The sequence below is a fragment of the Phaethon aethereus genome (assembly GCF_964289735.1).
Source record: "Phaethon aethereus genome assembly, chromosome: 8".
Classification (NCBI taxonomy): domain Eukaryota; kingdom Metazoa; phylum Chordata; class Aves; order Phaethontiformes; family Phaethontidae; genus Phaethon; species Phaethon aethereus.
The window spans coordinates 8,339,549-8,357,881 of NC_138584.1; the positions used below are offsets into that span (position 1 = coordinate 8,339,549).

General features: G+C 46.7%; 1 protein-coding gene across 1 annotated transcript in view; it reads left to right on the plus strand.

Moving 5' to 3' along the window:
* Nucleotides 1–12,730, plus strand: part of MTA1 (metastasis associated 1) — an 86,039-nt gene extending 73,309 nt beyond the window's left edge. The window contains exons 18-20 of the mRNA XM_082003174.1: nucleotides 4,265–4,296; nucleotides 7,143–7,294; nucleotides 11,636–12,730. Of these exons, the coding sequence (XP_081859300.1) occupies nucleotides 4,265–4,296; nucleotides 7,143–7,294; nucleotides 11,636–11,774 (323 nt within the window). The 3' untranslated portion in view covers nucleotides 11,775–12,730. The remainder of the gene's footprint in view (nucleotides 1–4,264; nucleotides 4,297–7,142; nucleotides 7,295–11,635) is intronic.
* The last annotated feature ends 5,603 nt before the right edge of the window (nucleotides 12,731–18,333 follow it).

The window sequence follows — 18,333 nt, forward strand, 5'->3', positions numbered from 1 at the left end:
CCCAGTGACTGGAAAGCTGGGCTTCTTCCTAGGTACTAGGGTCAGCTCTGTACAGACTTCTTGTGCCAAACTGTGAAATGGTCTGTAAATAGACAGGCAATGGTGTGTATGTTCAGGTGTAGAAAAGCACTGGAAGATTTCTACCCAAGTAGAAAAGTGGCCACGATTTGTGCTTACTCTGCAGCTTCTTCATGCTTGCTGTGGTTACTTCATGAAAATATCCCTGCAGTCCAGTCCAAGCTGGGCACGCTGCTGAGGGTTTAGGCTCTCCCCCTTCTTGAAATGGCAGTTGTGTGTTGTGTGGAGTTGGCAAAAAAGCAGGCTGAATTTGTGCAGTGGGAGTAATTTTTGAATGCTGCTGTTCAGATGCTGAGGTCCTCTCGCCGGACTCACAGGGAACAGGACTGGGTCAGCAAAGAGAGTGCACATCTACGCTCAGGCTTCCGGTGGGACCGGACGTGCTGGCTTGCTCCCCATGGGGAAATCCGATTCCCCCACTCCACTCTGTGTTATCAGGCGCCAGCTATTCCCTACTCCTGCAGCATGCTCTTGGGGTGGTCTCTAGCTGCTGCAGGAAGTTTGGGTCTTCTCTCATTTTAAATGTAACAAATCTGAAAGCATTAGATTCAAACGATATGAGATTGTTGGGAAAGGAACAAGTTGGTTGACTAAGAGGTCGTTCCCCCATCCCCAACAGATAAAGCTGTAAAGTAACAGTAGTAACAGACTTGCTTTGCTGTTTGTGATAGTCCTTCCCCACCTGCCTTTTTTTGCATGAAAGTATATGCTTTGATACTTGAAGAATGAAAGAATCATTAGGGCATAGTAACCTGCTGTGCCTGGTTTTGAGCCAAAATCTCAGTAATTGTGCTTAGGCTGGAGGAACAGTTTGGAGGTCTTTGTCACTAAGTTGTGGGCAGTGGAGGCATGCTTTGAGGGTGTCAGTTAATCTCTGTAGTATGATTAACTGTTACTGAAATGGCGATAAAACAATGTTGGAATCGTCTGTGGCAAAGGAGATCTATGCTTATCTGCGGACATACCTTCAGTTTACCTTGTCTACATTTTATCCTCTGGGACTTCCTATTTTTTTCAATCTATAGAGGAGACCTTGGCAGGAGGAATTGAATGGGAGAAGGTATTGTAGGGCTTTTGTTTTTTTCAGTGCTATGGAAAAAAAAACATTTAACCTTGAGTTTTCAGAATATGTTTCAATTTCTTTGGCTGCAGAAGAGTGGAAGATCTTCTTAGCTTCATCATTGTAAACCTTTACACTTTGTGGTTTTAAATGTTTAGTCACCTTTTTGTTTGTTGAGGGTTTTTTTTTTTTCCTTATTTGAAGGAGCTCAGTGTTTCTCATGTGGAGCTATGTAAATTCAAGCAGTTGGACCTTAGATATCATTGAAAGGAATATTCACACTTTCTATCTACCCTGTGGCTTCTCTAGACATCCCTCCATAAAATAAAGACAAGGTTTTTTTCCTGTAGAGGAGCTGCCAGAACCCTCTTGGATTTTGCTCCTGGTTTATATGTTGTCCTACTTTTTTAATCTGCTTGTGGATGCATGTATGTGAGAAGTCTCTGTCAAACCTTGATCTTTGAAAATGGAAGCAGCACCTCAGGGAGGACTGTTTCGTGTGGTGAGTTACCTGTCTGTACCACTCCTCACCCAGGGACCGAGGATTGGTTTAGTTGTTAGAGGTGCCTGTCTTGCAGACCTCATCCCTCACACAGAAGCCACCAAAAACTTTTGGGTGAGAATCCATTGTTTCCAGGACAGATGCATCCTATTGACTTGACAGCTGTTCTGCAATGGATTACAAATGTTATGCTGTCTCTCTGCATCTCTCTGGTGACCACTGCGGGTAAAAGTTGCTCATTTAATAGCAGTGCTTCAGCTGCATATGCTTTTAGTGTGATTTTTTTTTTTTTTTAATTGCAAACTGAAGCTAGTCTTTTTAGTCTCTGTTTTTATAGTTAGTCTTTCAAATACCAGTTAAAGTGTGACTAAAGGGAAAACTCACAGATAAGATTAATATGCTAATTGATCTTTATTAATGTGATAGCAAGAGTATAAATTGCATTGAAACTGTAACTTTGTTTTGTGTCCTATATTACTGGAGCAAAAAGTTGTCATGGGCAGCTTTGTCCTAGAAATTGCAGCTTAGGGGTGAGGTGTGTCCCTGGTGTAACCACTGCTGCTTTGCTGTTGAGGGCTCTGAAGGTTTGAGGCTCAGAGTAAGTAGCAGTTCTGCTCAGCCTTGGCTCAGTTTGTGTCAGTCTCAACATCTCTTCTCACCGTGGAATATTCTGGGTATATTCTGGTGCTTGGGAATAGCACTGTTTGCTGTCTGTTGTACATCCAGCAATAGTCATCGCAGCAGCCGCAAATCAGCTGCTCCTGTAGGCCGGTCTTTTCTGGCATCAAGCACGTTCTTAGTACAAGAAAAGAGCTGAACAGGAGTGTGGTCAAAATAAGATGTGTGGCTTCAATCCAGGGACTAGCATGAGTTGATTTATGTCTCTCAGAGCTCCTGTGAATGGAGAAAATGTTATTGTTCTGTTACGGAAGGGGGAAGAAAAAACAAGTGCTAGAGCTTGGCTCTGAAGCCAACAAATTCAGGTTACATCCTGCTGGCTGTGCTGTTTCCCAGCATCCGCGGAGCTCTTTGTCAATCCATCTCAAATGGCTGCTCACAGCTGTGTTTTGGATGCAATTGCAGCTCCCATGTAAAAAGGAGTGATTATCTGGCGCCTACATTGCCTTTGTCAACATCCAAAGGTTGTTACTGGTCTTCTTGCTTGGTGCCTGGTATATCTGTTCTATAGATTTGATGGAAATCCTTCTGGCAGCTATTTCTTAATCTCTGTGGATACTTAGGCACAAAAATGCGGCAAAAATTGAAACTGTGTGTAGTCTTGTTTGAAGTAGCTGACAGCATACGTCTACACAGAATGGAAAATACACTTGATATAAACTGTTGATTTTAATGTAGCATCGTGATACTCAATGCTCAGCAAATGTCCCCTGTTCCGCCTTCCTCCCTCCCAATACGTTGCTGTGCCCTGTGTTTCCTGGCATACTTGCTATGAATACATTGTGTTTGGTTTTACCAAGGAGAATCTCAAGGAATCTGTTGGGAGTAGAGACCATGAGCTGTAAAAGTTCATTTTGCTGGATTCTTTAAAAAGCTTTGCTGTTTTGTCACAGCTTAACTCATTAGCGCTGGGAAGTTTCAAAAGTCAAGCTGGGAGCCTGGGCAGCTTGGCTGTAAATATGAAAGCAGAACTTGTACTGATAACTTCTGCAGCCAGCAACAGCATTTGCTGATGCCTGTCCTGTAGTACGTGTTGGATTTGATGTACTGACTTTTTGGTTCTCAGCCAGAAGGGGCTGAGAAAGATGTTCTGGTGCACTGATGTTGATGAAATGGTGTTTTCTGGGAGCATCTTAGAAAACTAAATGGTGCTAACATAAAGGTTTATTAGGACTCCCAGTCTATTCTGTGCCATACCCTGCTGCCGTATAGCAACACATCATTCTCTTTGTATACCAAGACCTTTGTGTGTTCTGCAGGATCTGATATATGTACAGTTCACTATGGCAGCATCCATAGGGTATTGGACAGTATAGCAAATAAGCTAGTAAAATGAAGCTACTGTGCTCTGTGCTTTACAGTGCTGTTTGTGTTGCTGGGGAAGGGCTTTGTGTGATAGCTAGAGTCGCTGTGACTGATGGAGCTACGCCTATGGAAGTATTTACTTGTGGGAGGTTCAGAAGGTACAATCTGTTTGCTAACAGCTTGTAGCTAACATCTGAGCTGAAGAGTTCCCTGGCGATCCAGGGATCATAGGAAAGATATTTGTTGCTGTCTTGACAGTGTATAATACCTTCCACTTTTCTTCTTGATGTCAGCAAATTCTTCCGAAACTAAAACTCCCATGGCTTGAGGAAAACCTCAGATCTGAAAGAGCAGGTGTGCTTTTAGTGGTAGTTTGAAGAAAGGTGTGAGTAAATGGAGAAAAGACTGAGCGAATGGAACATGTTTTTAACTTGGGGGCTCTGCTCTTCAAACCATATTGTTAAGGAAGCTCTTTTCTCAGTTACCTTTCATGGAGGGGAGAAGTTAGTTTGGTAGACAACTCTTGTTTTAGCAAAACAACACAGTTGCAATCATAGCTGCGTGTGTTTTGATTTTGTACTTTTTTTCTGTCTTGGAAAAGCAATGGTCTTACCAGCTCTATTCTCTTTCCTGTTTGTTAGGTCTGCCTAACCACGGACAAACCAGACAAATGGTAAGAGAATGTTCATTTAACCAAAACAGGGAAAAGAAGAATTATTAACCCGCGCTAGATAGAACACCCCATTAAACCCTAGTGTTTCACTTCCGTCTTTGCTGTTTGCAGCTGGTCATACTTCCCAATTAATCGAAAAGTTTAAAAAAAAAAAAGTATTTGGGGCATATAAAATGTTGAAGTGGTTAAATACAATTTAAACCTCAAATCTATCTACATATATAAATGAGATTGTTTTGAATGGAACATTTTGTTTCTGCTCATACAGAAACTGAGTGGCTGTTTATAGCAAAGTTCTGGGATGTGTTTCTAGGTGGAATGTGTTTGACTGAAGGAGGAAGGCTTAACTGATGGAAGGGTTTTTTTGGAAAACAGTGTCTCTTCTTTTAGGAAGTTGGTGTGCAAGTTGTCTGCTGAGAATGCTTTTTTTTTTTTTTTTTTTAAAGTAAAAATGATTCCTAGCCTTTCATCCATTATGCTGAGTTTTATCAAAGGACAGAAGCAAATAGCCAGTCTGATTGATGCGTCTCTGGCAAAATGCTTTCTCATGAAATTCACCTTGGTGTGAAGGGGCCAGCGCAAAGGCTGTGCATCACATCACTTTCCCCCCCTTACACATGGCTTATGGGAGAGAACTTCATGCATAAGTAATTTTTTTTTTTTCCCCCGAAAATGATCTTCCGGTGTTAATAAAGTGGAGCTTTCCTCATTAGGTGAACTGCCATGACATATTGGTGTCAGTAGAGTCACTCTGACATGGGTCAGTCAGCAGCAGGTATGACTGATGGTCACTGAATGGTGATCAGAAGCATTATTAAATCTAATAATGCTCTCGGATAGTGTGCAGTATCATGAGGGTAGGCTATAACTTGAGCATGTTAGTCTGCTTGTAATAACGAAGCATTCATTTGGTTTGTTACTTGAGCATCTGATATGAAGTGATAAATTGTATTCCTCCTTGAATCCAGCTTCATTTCTTGTCACTGAGGAGACTGGCTACTTGTTTGTGTCTGCTGAATAAACCAACTCAGTGCAGTGGGAGAAATCTGTGATGACCTAACACTTTTTAGGTGTTTCAGGGTGAAACCCCTTGAACTGCCTTGATTTCTGGTTGTTTGATAAAGCATGCTACTGAACTGAAAATTAAAGATTCACCTTTCAGGATGTAGCATTTGAAACGATTACTCTGTGCAGGTAGAGAAGAAGCAACCTGGAAGCACAGGTTGCCCCTTCTAGGTATTTCCAACAACTTCCTCCGGAGTTGTTCTGTATATGTAGCATGTGCGGAGAAAATATCTTCGCAAAATTAATGAAAAGATTTTCTTGGAGAAATCTGGAGGGGGTCAAAAAACCAACAGAAAAGCGTTTTATTTGAAACCTTTTCCTTAATAAACCTCAAATATAAAAGCAATTCTTGCAGTATTTCAGTGGTCTGCTGTGGTGCCGAAGTTGTCTTTTATAACATGGAGCTAGGCAACTAAGAAATTAAACCGTTACTGCAATTGTATATAACAACTTTAAAGAGCTGGGGATTTTAAAAGGTGGCATTTTGTTTGTTTAGCTCTAAAGCCCTAATTTTCTACAAGAAGCAGATCTTGGTGGCACAGTTGATTAAGGCTGGTCAAAAAAAAAGTCATCGATCATTTTTTGTTTTCTCCTCAGAAAAAAATGAGATAGACGCAGGGTTTTGTTGTGTTTTTTCCTTGGTTGACAGACTGAAGTCTTCCCTTTCTAAGTCAAAGCATTAAAATTTCATTGAGCTTTTGTCGTAACCTGACACTTAAGGACTTGAGTACCTCATGTCCCCACCTTTCCTTTTGAGGTGGATCTCCCAGGCCACACATCCCTCATGTGCACGCTCAGTTTCCCATTTTGTGGGCAGAAGGGGAAGCCTGGGTGCATCTGAGGAGATGGTCTGACCTCAGAAGATGTCCTGTGAAATACCAGAATAAAATTTCTACTGGGGTATTTTCTGACCAGCTTTAATTGATGCATATTGAATTTTCTGCGCCCTTACTTTGCATCTTTCCTGACTGTCCGGTGTTACTGATTTCAGTGGCATTCTCAGTGTGCTAATCAGCAAGAAGAGGGGCAGCAGAACTGGACTTCAAATGATCAAGGACAGCTGCATTTCAGAAGTTTAACCCTTTGCTCCCTTGCATCTGCACCTCTCTTAACAGCTCATATTTTTCCTGTTTAGTGGAAGGGGACTACTGTGGGTCTGGAAAATATCTGTGTTGATTTGCAAAGCAAATGTATGATATATGGGAAATCTGTGGTGTTAAACGCTAAAAGGCTTTTATGATGAAAGCTGCTAAGCTTTGTAGTTCTAGGTTTGTTTTCAACAACATATTTAATATATCAATAAATATTAACCTTCCTAGAACAAAAAGGATATGGGTAAGTTTGGTACATCAGAACAACTGTAAATTCTGATTTTTATATTTGATTTGCCGGGTAGCTAGAATTTCTTCCCTGAAGTCAATAGAGTTGTTCTAGATTTATGATAGTAACTGAAATCTAGGTCTTATGCTCAATCTTGTGAACTTGATGTCATCTTTCAGACACAAGCAACAGATTATTGGTAATGCCTTCTATTTATTATTTGTCCTGTCGCTGGAGTATTGCTGTCCTGTTGTATATTGAAGGTGCTTAACTTCTACTGCTTGTGGACAACTGCTTTTATGTGAATTCTGTGTTCAGTCATGGGCAAGAGGGGAAATATTTACCATAAACTCTCAATAACTGATGTGAAAACTTTAATTCTCTTTTCCTTTGAGTGCTTATCACGTGCTACTGCAGGTTTGTTGCAGTCCATAATTGTACTTTTTTATGTATCACGTTAGGGACCAAGCCGAAACTTGCTGCTCAATGGGAAATCATACCCAACAAAAGTCCGATTAATTCGTGGTGGATCCATGCCTCCAGTGAAAAGGAGGAGGATGAACTGGATTGATGCACCAGATGATGTTTTTTACATGGCCACTGAAGAAACCAGGTAGGAAACTTGGTTTTTCAGAGGATTTAAGGGGAGGTCTTTCCGTTTGTGTTCCTTGTGGGTCCTGCAACAGATTTGTGATTAGACCGGGATCTCTTCAGCAGATCTGTTGCTACAAACTGCATGCAGACACCACTGGGAGTGTTGAGGTTGGATGAAGGCTGCGATATACCTAATCGTGTCTGATGTGCCTAATCATGCACTTGCATTCCAGAAAAAGCAGATTCTTCTTCTTCCAGAGCAGTTCCTGTAAGGGATGGGCAATAAGGGGAAGACTACTACTGAAGTGGCAAGTTTACCTGGTTCAGACCCATAATTGCCTTTGGAGGTCCCACCCTAGCCATCTCAGTAACAGGATAAGGGCCTTCTGGCGCACGGGTGATGCTGAGGAACAGAGCCTCCTATGCATAGAGTTCTGCATTCCCTCTTGCCTGCTGAAGTCTCTTGTATTAACTGTCAGAATGTCTCCTTGTATGTCTGAGCACTGAAATTTGCAAGTGACACAGAGGGTTTCTGGGGGCTGCGTTGCCTAGTTTCTTTGGTGGTTTGTATTTGCCACCAGTAGTGGTGAGATTTAGCCCTGCAGTGTCCATCTTCCTCCATTGGTGGCACTGCTGCTGCTAGTCCTTCTTGTTAGTCTGCCCACAGGATAAAAATAGTAGAAGAAACTTTCCTTGCATGAATTTCACTTTAAACTCTGTTTACAGGCTGCTGACAGAAAGATAGAAGCTATGTGGCCTGATCACTAAAGCAAAGCTTTTGCGTTCATGTTGCCAGTACTGTGCTAATCCTAGGAAGGGAGGGCTGCTCCTGGTTGTGCTCAGAAAGATAGAGGCATATGCTGGTGTGGTTTCCTCCCAAGAAGTTATGCCTCTCTCCTGGGTAACCTCAAAGAAGGTCGGAGCAAAGCAGCAACCCTGCTTGCCAGCCCTCTCTGCAAGCAGAGGTGCTCTCTGGCTTTTGTCTGTGTCTGAAGCCTGGAGTTACCAAGACTTTCCATATCAGTGCCCCAACAGGCAGAGAAGCACTCGTCTTTCCCTCCAGTACCTAGTAGAGGTGGACATGGAAATTACTGGATGTCTTGAGCCCTTACAAGTGACCAAGGAGGCCAGGAGTTTTGAGTACTTCATCCCTTCTGCTACTACTAAATTTGGTGCTACTCTGAGTATTCATTTGTTCAGCATAGTCAGAGTCCTGACATTCACAACCTCCTCCTTAGCCTGCAAAGCATTTCAAATGGGCCTAGTATCAAAGGTGGGCTTCATAGGCAAGCCGGGACTGGCAATGTTCAAGTTATTAATCACTGATCTATTGAATCATCAGATTTCAGTGCAGGAACTGTGCCCCCACCTCCACCCTCAAAAGAAACATGCAATTAATTTTCTTGCCAGACATTTTCCTATGGACACCTTTGAGGCAACTGTGCATTTCACACCAGGTTACATCTTTACCTTGTCTTTCCCTTCTCCTTTTCGGTTCCTGCAAGATGCTGTGAAAGTAAGCCATGGGATACCTTATATAATTGAAACTAAAGTGAGAGAAGTATCTAATTTTCAAGGGAAGCAGTAAAGAGGTACTGGGATCCTATTACAGACCTTCGGCTCTGGCAAATTCATGTGCCGCTGCAAATGCAGGTATACAGCCACTGTTTCTGTCCTTAGATGCTGAAGGCTTATTTTGTAATCCTGCATCTACAAAACACTTGACATCTTTATTGTCCAAGCCACAAGAAATACTGCAGGTCTGTGGTAGTAATGTCTCAGTACTACTATAAGGTCCTGCCCTTTGATCTGTAGAGAACACTGAGAATATTCATCAAGTGCAGTGTTGGTCATGAGAACAGCTTTACGGTAGGCACACAGAATCATCTGCTCATGCAGAACCGCTGACTGAGGCAGGAAAGATCAGTCCCACAGCAACCAGCACATCTCTTGTGTGGATCGTAGCGCAGTGATAGCAAATCGTAGCGCAGTGATAGACATCAGCTCAGTAAGACCTTATCTCTTCCACTTTAAAAATAAATAAATAAATAAATAATGGGCTGCTTTGTCTGACAGCCTTGCTGCTTAGCTGACTGATGAGTGCTGAAAAGAGATGTTTGGCAGCCTGCTGAAAAGCAGGGAAGCCTGAGCGATGCAGCATTGTAAGTGGCACGGGTTTTCTGTCGGGCATTTCACCTCCAACCGTTCCCTGAACCATCTGCTGCATTCCAGTGTCAAGAATGTAAGACTTGTTTGTGAGCTCTGAAACAATTTGAGCTTTGTGTTGGCTCCATGGCAATCAATCTAGCAGCAATATCTGCATATCATCCTCCAGCTGAGAGTCATGCTGTGTTTTCAGTCACAGAAAGTAGGTTTTCCTAAAGTTTTACACCCCCTCTCCTCCCCCTTTTGTGTGGCACTGTTGAGAATAGTGCTAGAAAACTGGATAGCTTTGAGGGAGCCGTTTGAAAAGTTGGTCGATTGAAAGGAATAAGTTTCTGAATTCAAGCCTCACAGTAAGGAATTCACCATTTATAATTTATGCAAGTGGAGGTAGCGGTGACCTGATCAGAATCTAGAACTGCTACGAGATGTGTTTCTGATGGCAGCGTGTCTCAGCACATGTGGAAACCAGGAGCAGCTTTACTGGCTAAAAAGTAGATCAACTTCAGCTCAGCAAGTCTTGGGAAAAACAACACATCAAGATTTTGATTTTTTTTCTCTCCCCACTATCACTTTTCCACCCTGTTCTCTCCTCTCCCCACCCTACGGCCTTCCAACTTTAGAAGGCACTGGAGAAATGCAGGCACTGAGCAAACAAAAAATGTGTCCGTGTGCATGAGCTCTATGTCACAGACTTGCTCTGCTCAGTGGGGAAAAAAAAAATCAAGTGAAAAGGTGACCAAATCTCACCAGAGCTGATTCAAAACCTTCAGCTGAAGTTGTAAGCTGAAAGTACTGGTGGTGGGGACAGTAAATTTGGGGGGCAGTATTTTGACAAGTTTCTTGTATGAATGTGTTGTGTCTTTTACCTTTTTTCTTTTTTTTTTCCCCCCCTTCTTTTTTTAAATGGAAAATTTGGCCCCAACAATGTAAAAATTATCTTTGGGAAATAGACGGTTGAGTTGCGGACTGTAAAAGCCACATGGCTGCCCTTCCTCTAGCGCAGGATTGTGTCTCGGGGTAAGTCAAAAAATCGTTAAGGTAGGAGCCTATAAGGGTAGGCAGCGCTTCCTTATTCCTCCTTGTCGCCCCACTTCCTGATCTGAAGGCTGTGTGTAATGGGTACTGGTAGACTACTCATGTGAATATTTATCACTTGCCTTTCTAATCTCTACATGCCTTTGACCACCACAACATCCTCTGAAAATGAATTCCGTGTTTTAATTACATAGCACATTTTGCATTGTTGCTTCCCCCCCCAGGATACTTCCTTTAGCTCTAGGCCTGGTATTGACACTGTATTGTCTCTTTCTGCCTTGTTTTGCTAATTTTAAAATTTCAGTGTGTCCTGTCTCCATTCTCTCTCTTACTTTCTCCCCGTATGGAAAACAGCTTCCTGCGTCTGATAAGACTGGTTGCTAGTCTTGTAACACATAGGGAAGCTCTTAACAAATGTGAATAGATGTGAATATTACCTGTTTCTAGGTTGTGTACATGCAGTGTAGGAGAAATAAGAGGGGGAGACATCCCGTTAGCGTTCCCAGTGGAGAGGGGAAGGCTCCAGTATCGGTTCGCTGGTCGGCGGCTGTCGCGGAGCTCCCCTGCAGCAGCTCAGCCTTGAGGCGTAGCTCCATGGGAGACCAAGTGGTGCTGGCTTGTGCGGTGACGAGTTTCTTTTGAAGAGGCAGCTGTGTGCACCTGCTTGGGGCTGGGGAATGTCGGAGAGCTCCGAGAGAGGTGGATTAGCGGGCGGGAAAGGGACCAACCTTGTCAGAAGAGGTTTGATTGTAACTTGGCTTTGTCAATTCCCACAAAGCTGCCTGCAGCACGTTCAACCGATGTGTCTGCATGCATCAAAATATATTAGTGGTATGGAAACTGGCTGTGATAACTATTTCACATGTTATATTTACAGCAGTAGACCCTGCTCCTATATGAGGCTGGGCCAGAATGCCCTCTGCTCAGCAGGAAGGATTCTGGAACAGAGAATGCAATTTCCTCTTCATTGGTGGGTTTATAAATCAGAAAACAAAAGTTCCCCAGGGAAGATATTGCTGAAATAAACAGCGTCAGCCCATCCCATCAGAGAGCAGCCTCTGCCTGTGCAGGCCTGGTTTCACTTGAAGAAATCGAGAAACATCCAACGCCTTAGCCTCTGGTCTCTGTAATCGGTTCCTTTCTTCCTTACTGTCTGCAGGAAAATCCGCAAGCTGCTTTCCTCCTCTGAAGCCAAGCGAGCCGCCAGACGCCCTTACAAGCCTATTATCCTCCGGCCCATCCAGGCAGTGCAGCTACGCCAGCCCATGAATGATGAACCCATAATCATTGAGGATTAACACACGCTGAGCAGCTCTCCAGATGGCGGTGGATCTGCCTGAAAGAATCTCTCCTCCAATATATACTTGAGTTTCTATGGCTACAGCATTGAACTAACTGTTGAAGAGAGGGAACTTTTGAGGAACTGTTTTGCATCTTTTAAACCCTTAAAAGGAACTTGGCCCTGCTCTGAGCCTCTGACCACAGACTGCTCTCTCTCTCTCGCGCGCGCTCTCCTTCTCTCTCCTTTCTTTTTTTTTTTCCTTTTTTTTTTTTTTTTATTTTCAGTAGCCTCTTTTCCCCTTTGCTTCTACCCCTTTTGTAGACGGGGGGAGGGAAAGTAAGTTTAACTTATTAAGAGAATGTGGACTAGTACTTTTTAGCTTTGTTTCCTCTTCTGATGTACGAAGAGCTAGAACCCTTCATTTTGTGACTGAGCTCTCGTTGCAAAGCTGTTTTTACAAGGCTGTGTTGTAAGATTTTTCTCTTTTTTTCCTTTTTTTTTTTTTTAATTTTGTGGACGGTGCCATTTTTTATTTCACTTATAATATTTCTTTTGTAGATAAATTTCCAACCTTTAACTGATATTTGGAAATAGGAGCTGAAAGCCAGCCCCAGGTTCAGCCAGTTTTCTTTGGTCCTGTCCCTTATGTTTTTTGGATCATTTTGCACGGCCAGTTGTGCTCATGCACAAGACAGAAACAACTCAGGCTGAGAAAGGAGTGAGCTAAGAACTGAAGAACGTTGCAGAACATTACACTAATGTTGTGTGCAGTGGAGGCCAGGCTACCAGAATTAGGTGTCCTTACTCTAGTCAATCCCTGGGAGATCTGGCCCGTGGCATTTCTCCCAGTAACCAGCAGTTTGCGTGCTGCCTTCTCTCTGACACCTGGAATCCTACGTGCTGTTACACCACCACGACCCAGCAGTAGGCCCAGCAGTCCAGCAAGTGTAATGAATTGCTTTGCTCTGGCTCCAAGAGTCAAGTACACCAATGCCCAGGGACATTTTGCTTAGAACTCTGAACCTGTTTGTGCATCAGTGTTTTTGGACGCATCTCTCCCAGGATGAGACCTGGTTTCTCATTAATTGCGTTACTGTATGTTTCCCATTTTGAAGGGAATTTAAATTACAGCTGGGTTTTCATTTGATGAACACATTGTGTCTGAAATTAAGTGGTTTTTTCCTCCCTTGACATTTCTTGTGTTTGAGGTTTCTTGCATCTCTTGAACTTCTTATGTATTTGCAAGTCTGTATAGTTTCTTTTTCATATGTCTTCTCATTGCAGTGCATTTGCTGAATGCCCTGCTCTGTTTTGAAAGGATGTAAACTATCATTTGCAACTTGTGCTGATCTGTACATGTACCTGCCTCAAGCAGACACAGCATGTAATAGCCCCCAAGTCATTCCATATGTGTCAGCGGTGAGATGAGCCAAAGTTGTATTTGGGTTATCACAGTCCAACCGTGATTCTGTGCAACTCTGCTAACCCATCAGGTTAGACGGAAAGGAATCCCCACAAAATGAAAACAATTCAATTAACTTTACTTAATAAACCTGGAAAGTGAGCTTTTGTGAAACATCTGCTTTTTGCCTCTTCTGAAATAGCTGCCAAGACCCTTGCTCAGGGTGCCATCTGGCTGGCGCGCGCGCCGCTGCGCTCCTTCCTTCGCCGCCCCGAGTTGCGTTCTGCTCTCGAGTGTTCACGTAACTGCAGCGCGTCCCCGTGCTGCCCGTGCCGTTACGTTGTGCGGGGCAAGAGTCATTCACGGTTCGATTCCCCTCATACGCAGTTTCAATATTTCTAACGCTTCGGACTGTGACTCCCTCCCTCCTCCTTTTAAATGCAGCAGCAGATGCAGCGCTGGAGCTCTGAATGAGCCTTTTGTCCGTGGTGGCTCATGCGTCTTGCTGATCTGTGGCGTGACTCTGGCATGTGGCAGAGTGAAATCCCTGGGGGTCAGCAACCGAACCCGCTGATGTTTAAGTACTACTTCACTTCTGCGTTTGCTCATTTCTGGGGTGAGCAAAGCGGGCTCAGCGTTTGGTTTCGTTTGCTGCTTGGCAGTAGTAAGATGCTCTGTGGCTGTGGGTAGCTGTGCAACATAGCAGATGATGTGAGTTTATCCTGAACGAGATATAGGGTAAAGCTGTATCTAGTCATAACTTTTCCTAGCTGTAACTTAAAAGCAGGAGGGGACAGCCATTCCTGAAGGATATACAACGTATGAAGGGCACCAAGCTTACTAGAAGGAAAGTCTCCAGGCTGCCTGCAATGGTGCAGGACTGCACCAAAGACCACTAGCAGCTTCACTTTGCCTCCATCAATCCGTAGGATTAACCCTGCATACATAAGAAATATTGCTGACTGCAGGAAGGTTTTGTCATGCTTGATTTTTCTCTGTGAGGGAAAGGTCTCCTAGGGATTCCTTCCTGTTGCAAAATGAAATCTGAAGATATCACTTTGTGGAAAAACCTGTCCTCATACTGGCTTCAGCCCCTCTGCGGTGGGATTCGGAGCCGATGCCTCAGCTGTAGCAGCAGGCCGTACTCCGCCACGGTGTTGGAGGAGCTCTGAAATCCCTGTGTGCAGGGGACAATGCTCTTCGGTTATCGGGGGGTGAGCTACGGAGGAGACCTGGGAGGAGCCGTTCGGGCTGCAGGAGGAGCTCGGGTAACCGCCTGGGGGTGCCAGCCCTGCAGTTTCCAGCAACTTCAGAGTTTTCTTGGAGCAGCTCCAGAGATTACTCTGGGAATGAGTCCAGGCAAGGAGAGACAAAATCCTGTGCTGCCCTGACTTTGAAGGATCCCTTGCATGTCCTTCAGTATGTACGCCGTTTTTTGGTGTGCGGTAGCAGATGTCACTCCCTTGTGTTTCACTGGCTTATCCTTATACCAGCTTTGGAGGAGGGGCTGGAAGATGCCTCTCGCAACCAAAGAAAAATGTCGGCTCTTGGGAAGTGCAGAGGGAACGGCAGGTCCCACCACACCTATCCCACCACTTCGCCTATCCCAACCCGAGCTGTTGCTCTCTTGAACCAGCTGCTGTCACTAAGCCTGTCCCGTACCAACCTTTCTTCCCTATTCACATTCAGAGGCTGATGTGCTGTTGCTGCAGGAATTGCCTTTGATTACAAGGCTCTGGAGCAGGAGGGTAAATAAAAGTAAGAAAAGGTTGATGCAGCTGTGGCAGTGTCCCATTTTCAGTGGGAGGCGTGGGGCTGGCGTTTGGGCACATTAGCTCCGCCGTGCAGAGCCGGGCGTTTGGAAGCGCCCGCCCGCAGCGGGTCATTTCTACCACACGTCTGCAGGCCATGGTAAGTTATGCCATGTGCATTTGGGTGTTTTCCCTTAGCTGTGGGTCCCTGGCATCCCCATCCTTCCCTCGCTCTTCTGCTTGGGAAGAAGATGCTCAGCTCTGATCCCTTGGGGAAGGCTGTGCTTCATGCTCGGGCGGATGGAGTGTGCTGGCCTCCAGACTCGCCACGACGCTTAGGATTTTACAGGTTTAAAAGTAGCAGGGAGCTGGTCGAGGAAGTCTTTTAAAAACAAAACAAAAATCTAAATGTTCTTACAATACTTTATAACAAAATGTTTTTGTTACGGACTTTTATTTTTTTGTACTTCAACTTTGGAATTTTGGGGTGTTTTACTTTGCATTTTGCATTTTACCAGCTTACCAGTAGCAGCTCCCTGTGATCTCTGCTCTTCATGCTGTAACATGAAGGCAGCGTGCTGTCTGTAACAGCACTGTGAAATAGTGTGGAAAAAAAGCAAAAGCGTGACCAAAACTAACAATTCCGAACTTGGCATTCCTGCTGTGGGAGGTGGGCTGTAACCGGGACGCTCCTGGAGAATTGTAAAGCAAAACACACGCTGAAATTTCCTTTGAAATGGTAATTTGGAGCCCGTGCCAGCTCTGCTGCGGGTTCTGGCTCTCGGTGCGAGTGTTACACAAGCCAGACCTTGGGAAACCCGCGAGTCTCTTTCGGAAGGTCAGTTTGCGTCATGGTGGAGCCGCTTCCCACCACCGAGGTGGGGCCGGCGAGGATGGGGGAGGGCATTTAAGCTGCCCAAATGACGACATGGGCACTGCTGTGCGGGTGGGCAGCGTAGTGGAATGGAAGGTGTGCAAGCCTGGGGGATTTCTGGGAAGACCGAGAATAAAAACTAGCAGATTTTGACTGGGAGGAGGAGGAAGAGTTTTGATACAGTTACAGAACTTGGACCCTGCATCCCTTCTGTTTTGCTTAATCCAGCATGAGGGCACAGGCTTCAAAACACCTTTAGCTTAAAATAAACATCGGCAACAGCATTAGAGGGAGAAAGGAGAGATGGCTGCAGAAAGGCAAGCCGCGGCATGACAGCCCTCTCTAGCTGGCGGGTGCGCGTTTCGTTGGTTTGTTTCCTGTAAATGCGCTTTTTGTCCAATACTTTTCTAGGAGAGCCTGCAAGAGCCAACAGTGATGGGATCTGCTGTGATCCTCATCTTCAGGATAGGAACACGTCTTGAGCACGTGGGGTCTTCACTGCCTTCCCCGAGGGAGGCGGCTGGCGTGTCGCCCGCGTCCCCGCGGCCCTCCCCTTCCTTCCCGGGGGCTGAACAGGAGGGTTTTGCCCTGCACGGCTGCCTCTGAAACCCGGTGACGGGCTCGGCCTCTGATGATCACATTTCGTCCATGCAGGCTCACGGGAACGAGAAGCCATCGCAAGACAAGGCCCACAGTAAATTCAGATGGGCTGTGGGGCCGGGGGCATGTCCCCATCCCCTCTGCAGCCTGCAAGAAAGTCAGGCAAGGTCAGGGCTGAAGCACGCTTGATTCCTGCCCTGGGCTGTGCGAGATCATCGACCGCGTTCCCGGAGCGAGTGCCAGTAACATAAATTGAGCATCTTTCTGCAGCCAGCTTCCTCCCCTCCCGCCTGCAAGGGGACTGACTCTCCACCTGGACGCAGTGCTCTGCGGGACGCTGGCAGCGTCACAGCGAGCAGCTTTACAGGTCCTGGCCCGAGGGTTTCAGCCAGGTTGTGCTTGTTTGGGCATTTTCCACCCGAGTAGTTCCCGCGCGGGTGGGCTTGTTCCCCGCAGCCTGCGCCTCGGCTGCCCCTGTGCAGGACCTGCGGGAGGGGAGCGTGCGGACATGGAGCCGGGCTGCGTGTGTTTGCACCTTTGTTTGTCCCACGTCCTGGGAAGATGCTTGTAATCTCTAACGGGGCCGGGGGCAAATGCATCCTGATGGCTTCCCCCTCGCGCTGCCGAAGGAGATGATGGTGCTGGACAGGAACGTAGGGACATCGCAGCGCCTGCGTGGCCCCGGGTTAGGTGTGACCAGCTCTGTCCCTGCCCCAGCGGCTCACCAACAGCTGTGTCCCGGGGGCAGTGGCAGGTGGGGCACAGTGAAAACTGGGCAGCCGCTCTGCACGCTTGCCCGGCCGCCACGCCAGACCCCAGCACCACGCTGCACCGCAGCCGGCCTGGCAGAGCTTGAGGACAAACCGCTCCCGGCAGGAGCTGAACTTTGCCACTGAAGCCCGGCTGTGAGCACGGCCTGTCCCCGAGAACACCCTTTCCTTCCCCCGGAAAAGCCGGGGGAGAGCTGCCGGTGCCTGGCCGCCCTCCGCGCGGCCCCCCCCGCTGCAGCCCCGCCACGGCACCCAGCTCCGCCGGGGGTTTGAGAGCCATGCTCGCACCTCTCCAGCCGCTCCGCTGCCATTTTTGGTTAGAGCACTGCTTTTCAGGCGCCTGCATCCCGCCTCACGGAGGTGTCACGCCTGCTTGCTGGGGCTTCGCGTGCTCCACACCAGTGTCTGCATCCCCGGCATCCGCGTGCCGCCTGCTGGGATGCTCACTGGCCCTGGGTGGGCTGGCAGCTACAGCCCCGTGGGAAGGGGACGCAGGGCCGATGGCGACATCCATTCCTGCTGGCAAGGACAAGTGGCATGTCTGTAAACCTGTTTATCGCAGGCGTGACAGCACTATCTGCCCTGCCTGATAACGGTGGGGGCTCGGATGCCTTTTAAAGGAGAGAAGTGACAAGTGGATAGTCAGAGCTCCAGATAGCTGGTGCCGGGGCCACGTGGTGACGTGCCGAGCCCCGGCCGGTGGCATGTGCTGCCTGACGAGACCCAGCTCCTGCCAGCCCCTCCGCATGCTCTTGCTCTGATCCTCCATCTTCCCATCTCTTGCTAATCCTTCTTAAGCCTCTTCCTGAGCCCTGTGCTTATCCCCCGGCTGCCTGTCAGCAGCGCGGCTGGGTACTTGGCATGTGTGGGCTGCGTTCCCCGTGCGTGCGGCTGCGTCCCCATCCCAGCCAGGCCGGCGGTCCTGGTGCTGGGGAGCAGGTTTGCCCCACTGCAGGCAGGGTGCTGCCCTGCTCACCCTCCCTCGCAGCCCAACCTTGGGTGGCCACAGGGACAAGGGATGGCCGGATCCCGGCTGGCAGGGACTGCGCGTCCAGGAGGGCCATGCAGAAAAAATAAAAAAGAAATGTTTTGCCTGGCTTTGTGAAAGGTTCCTCTGTCGCATCGCTGAGCATCTGCTGGGAACTGCTTCCAGGCCACAGATGGGAGCCCGACCAGTT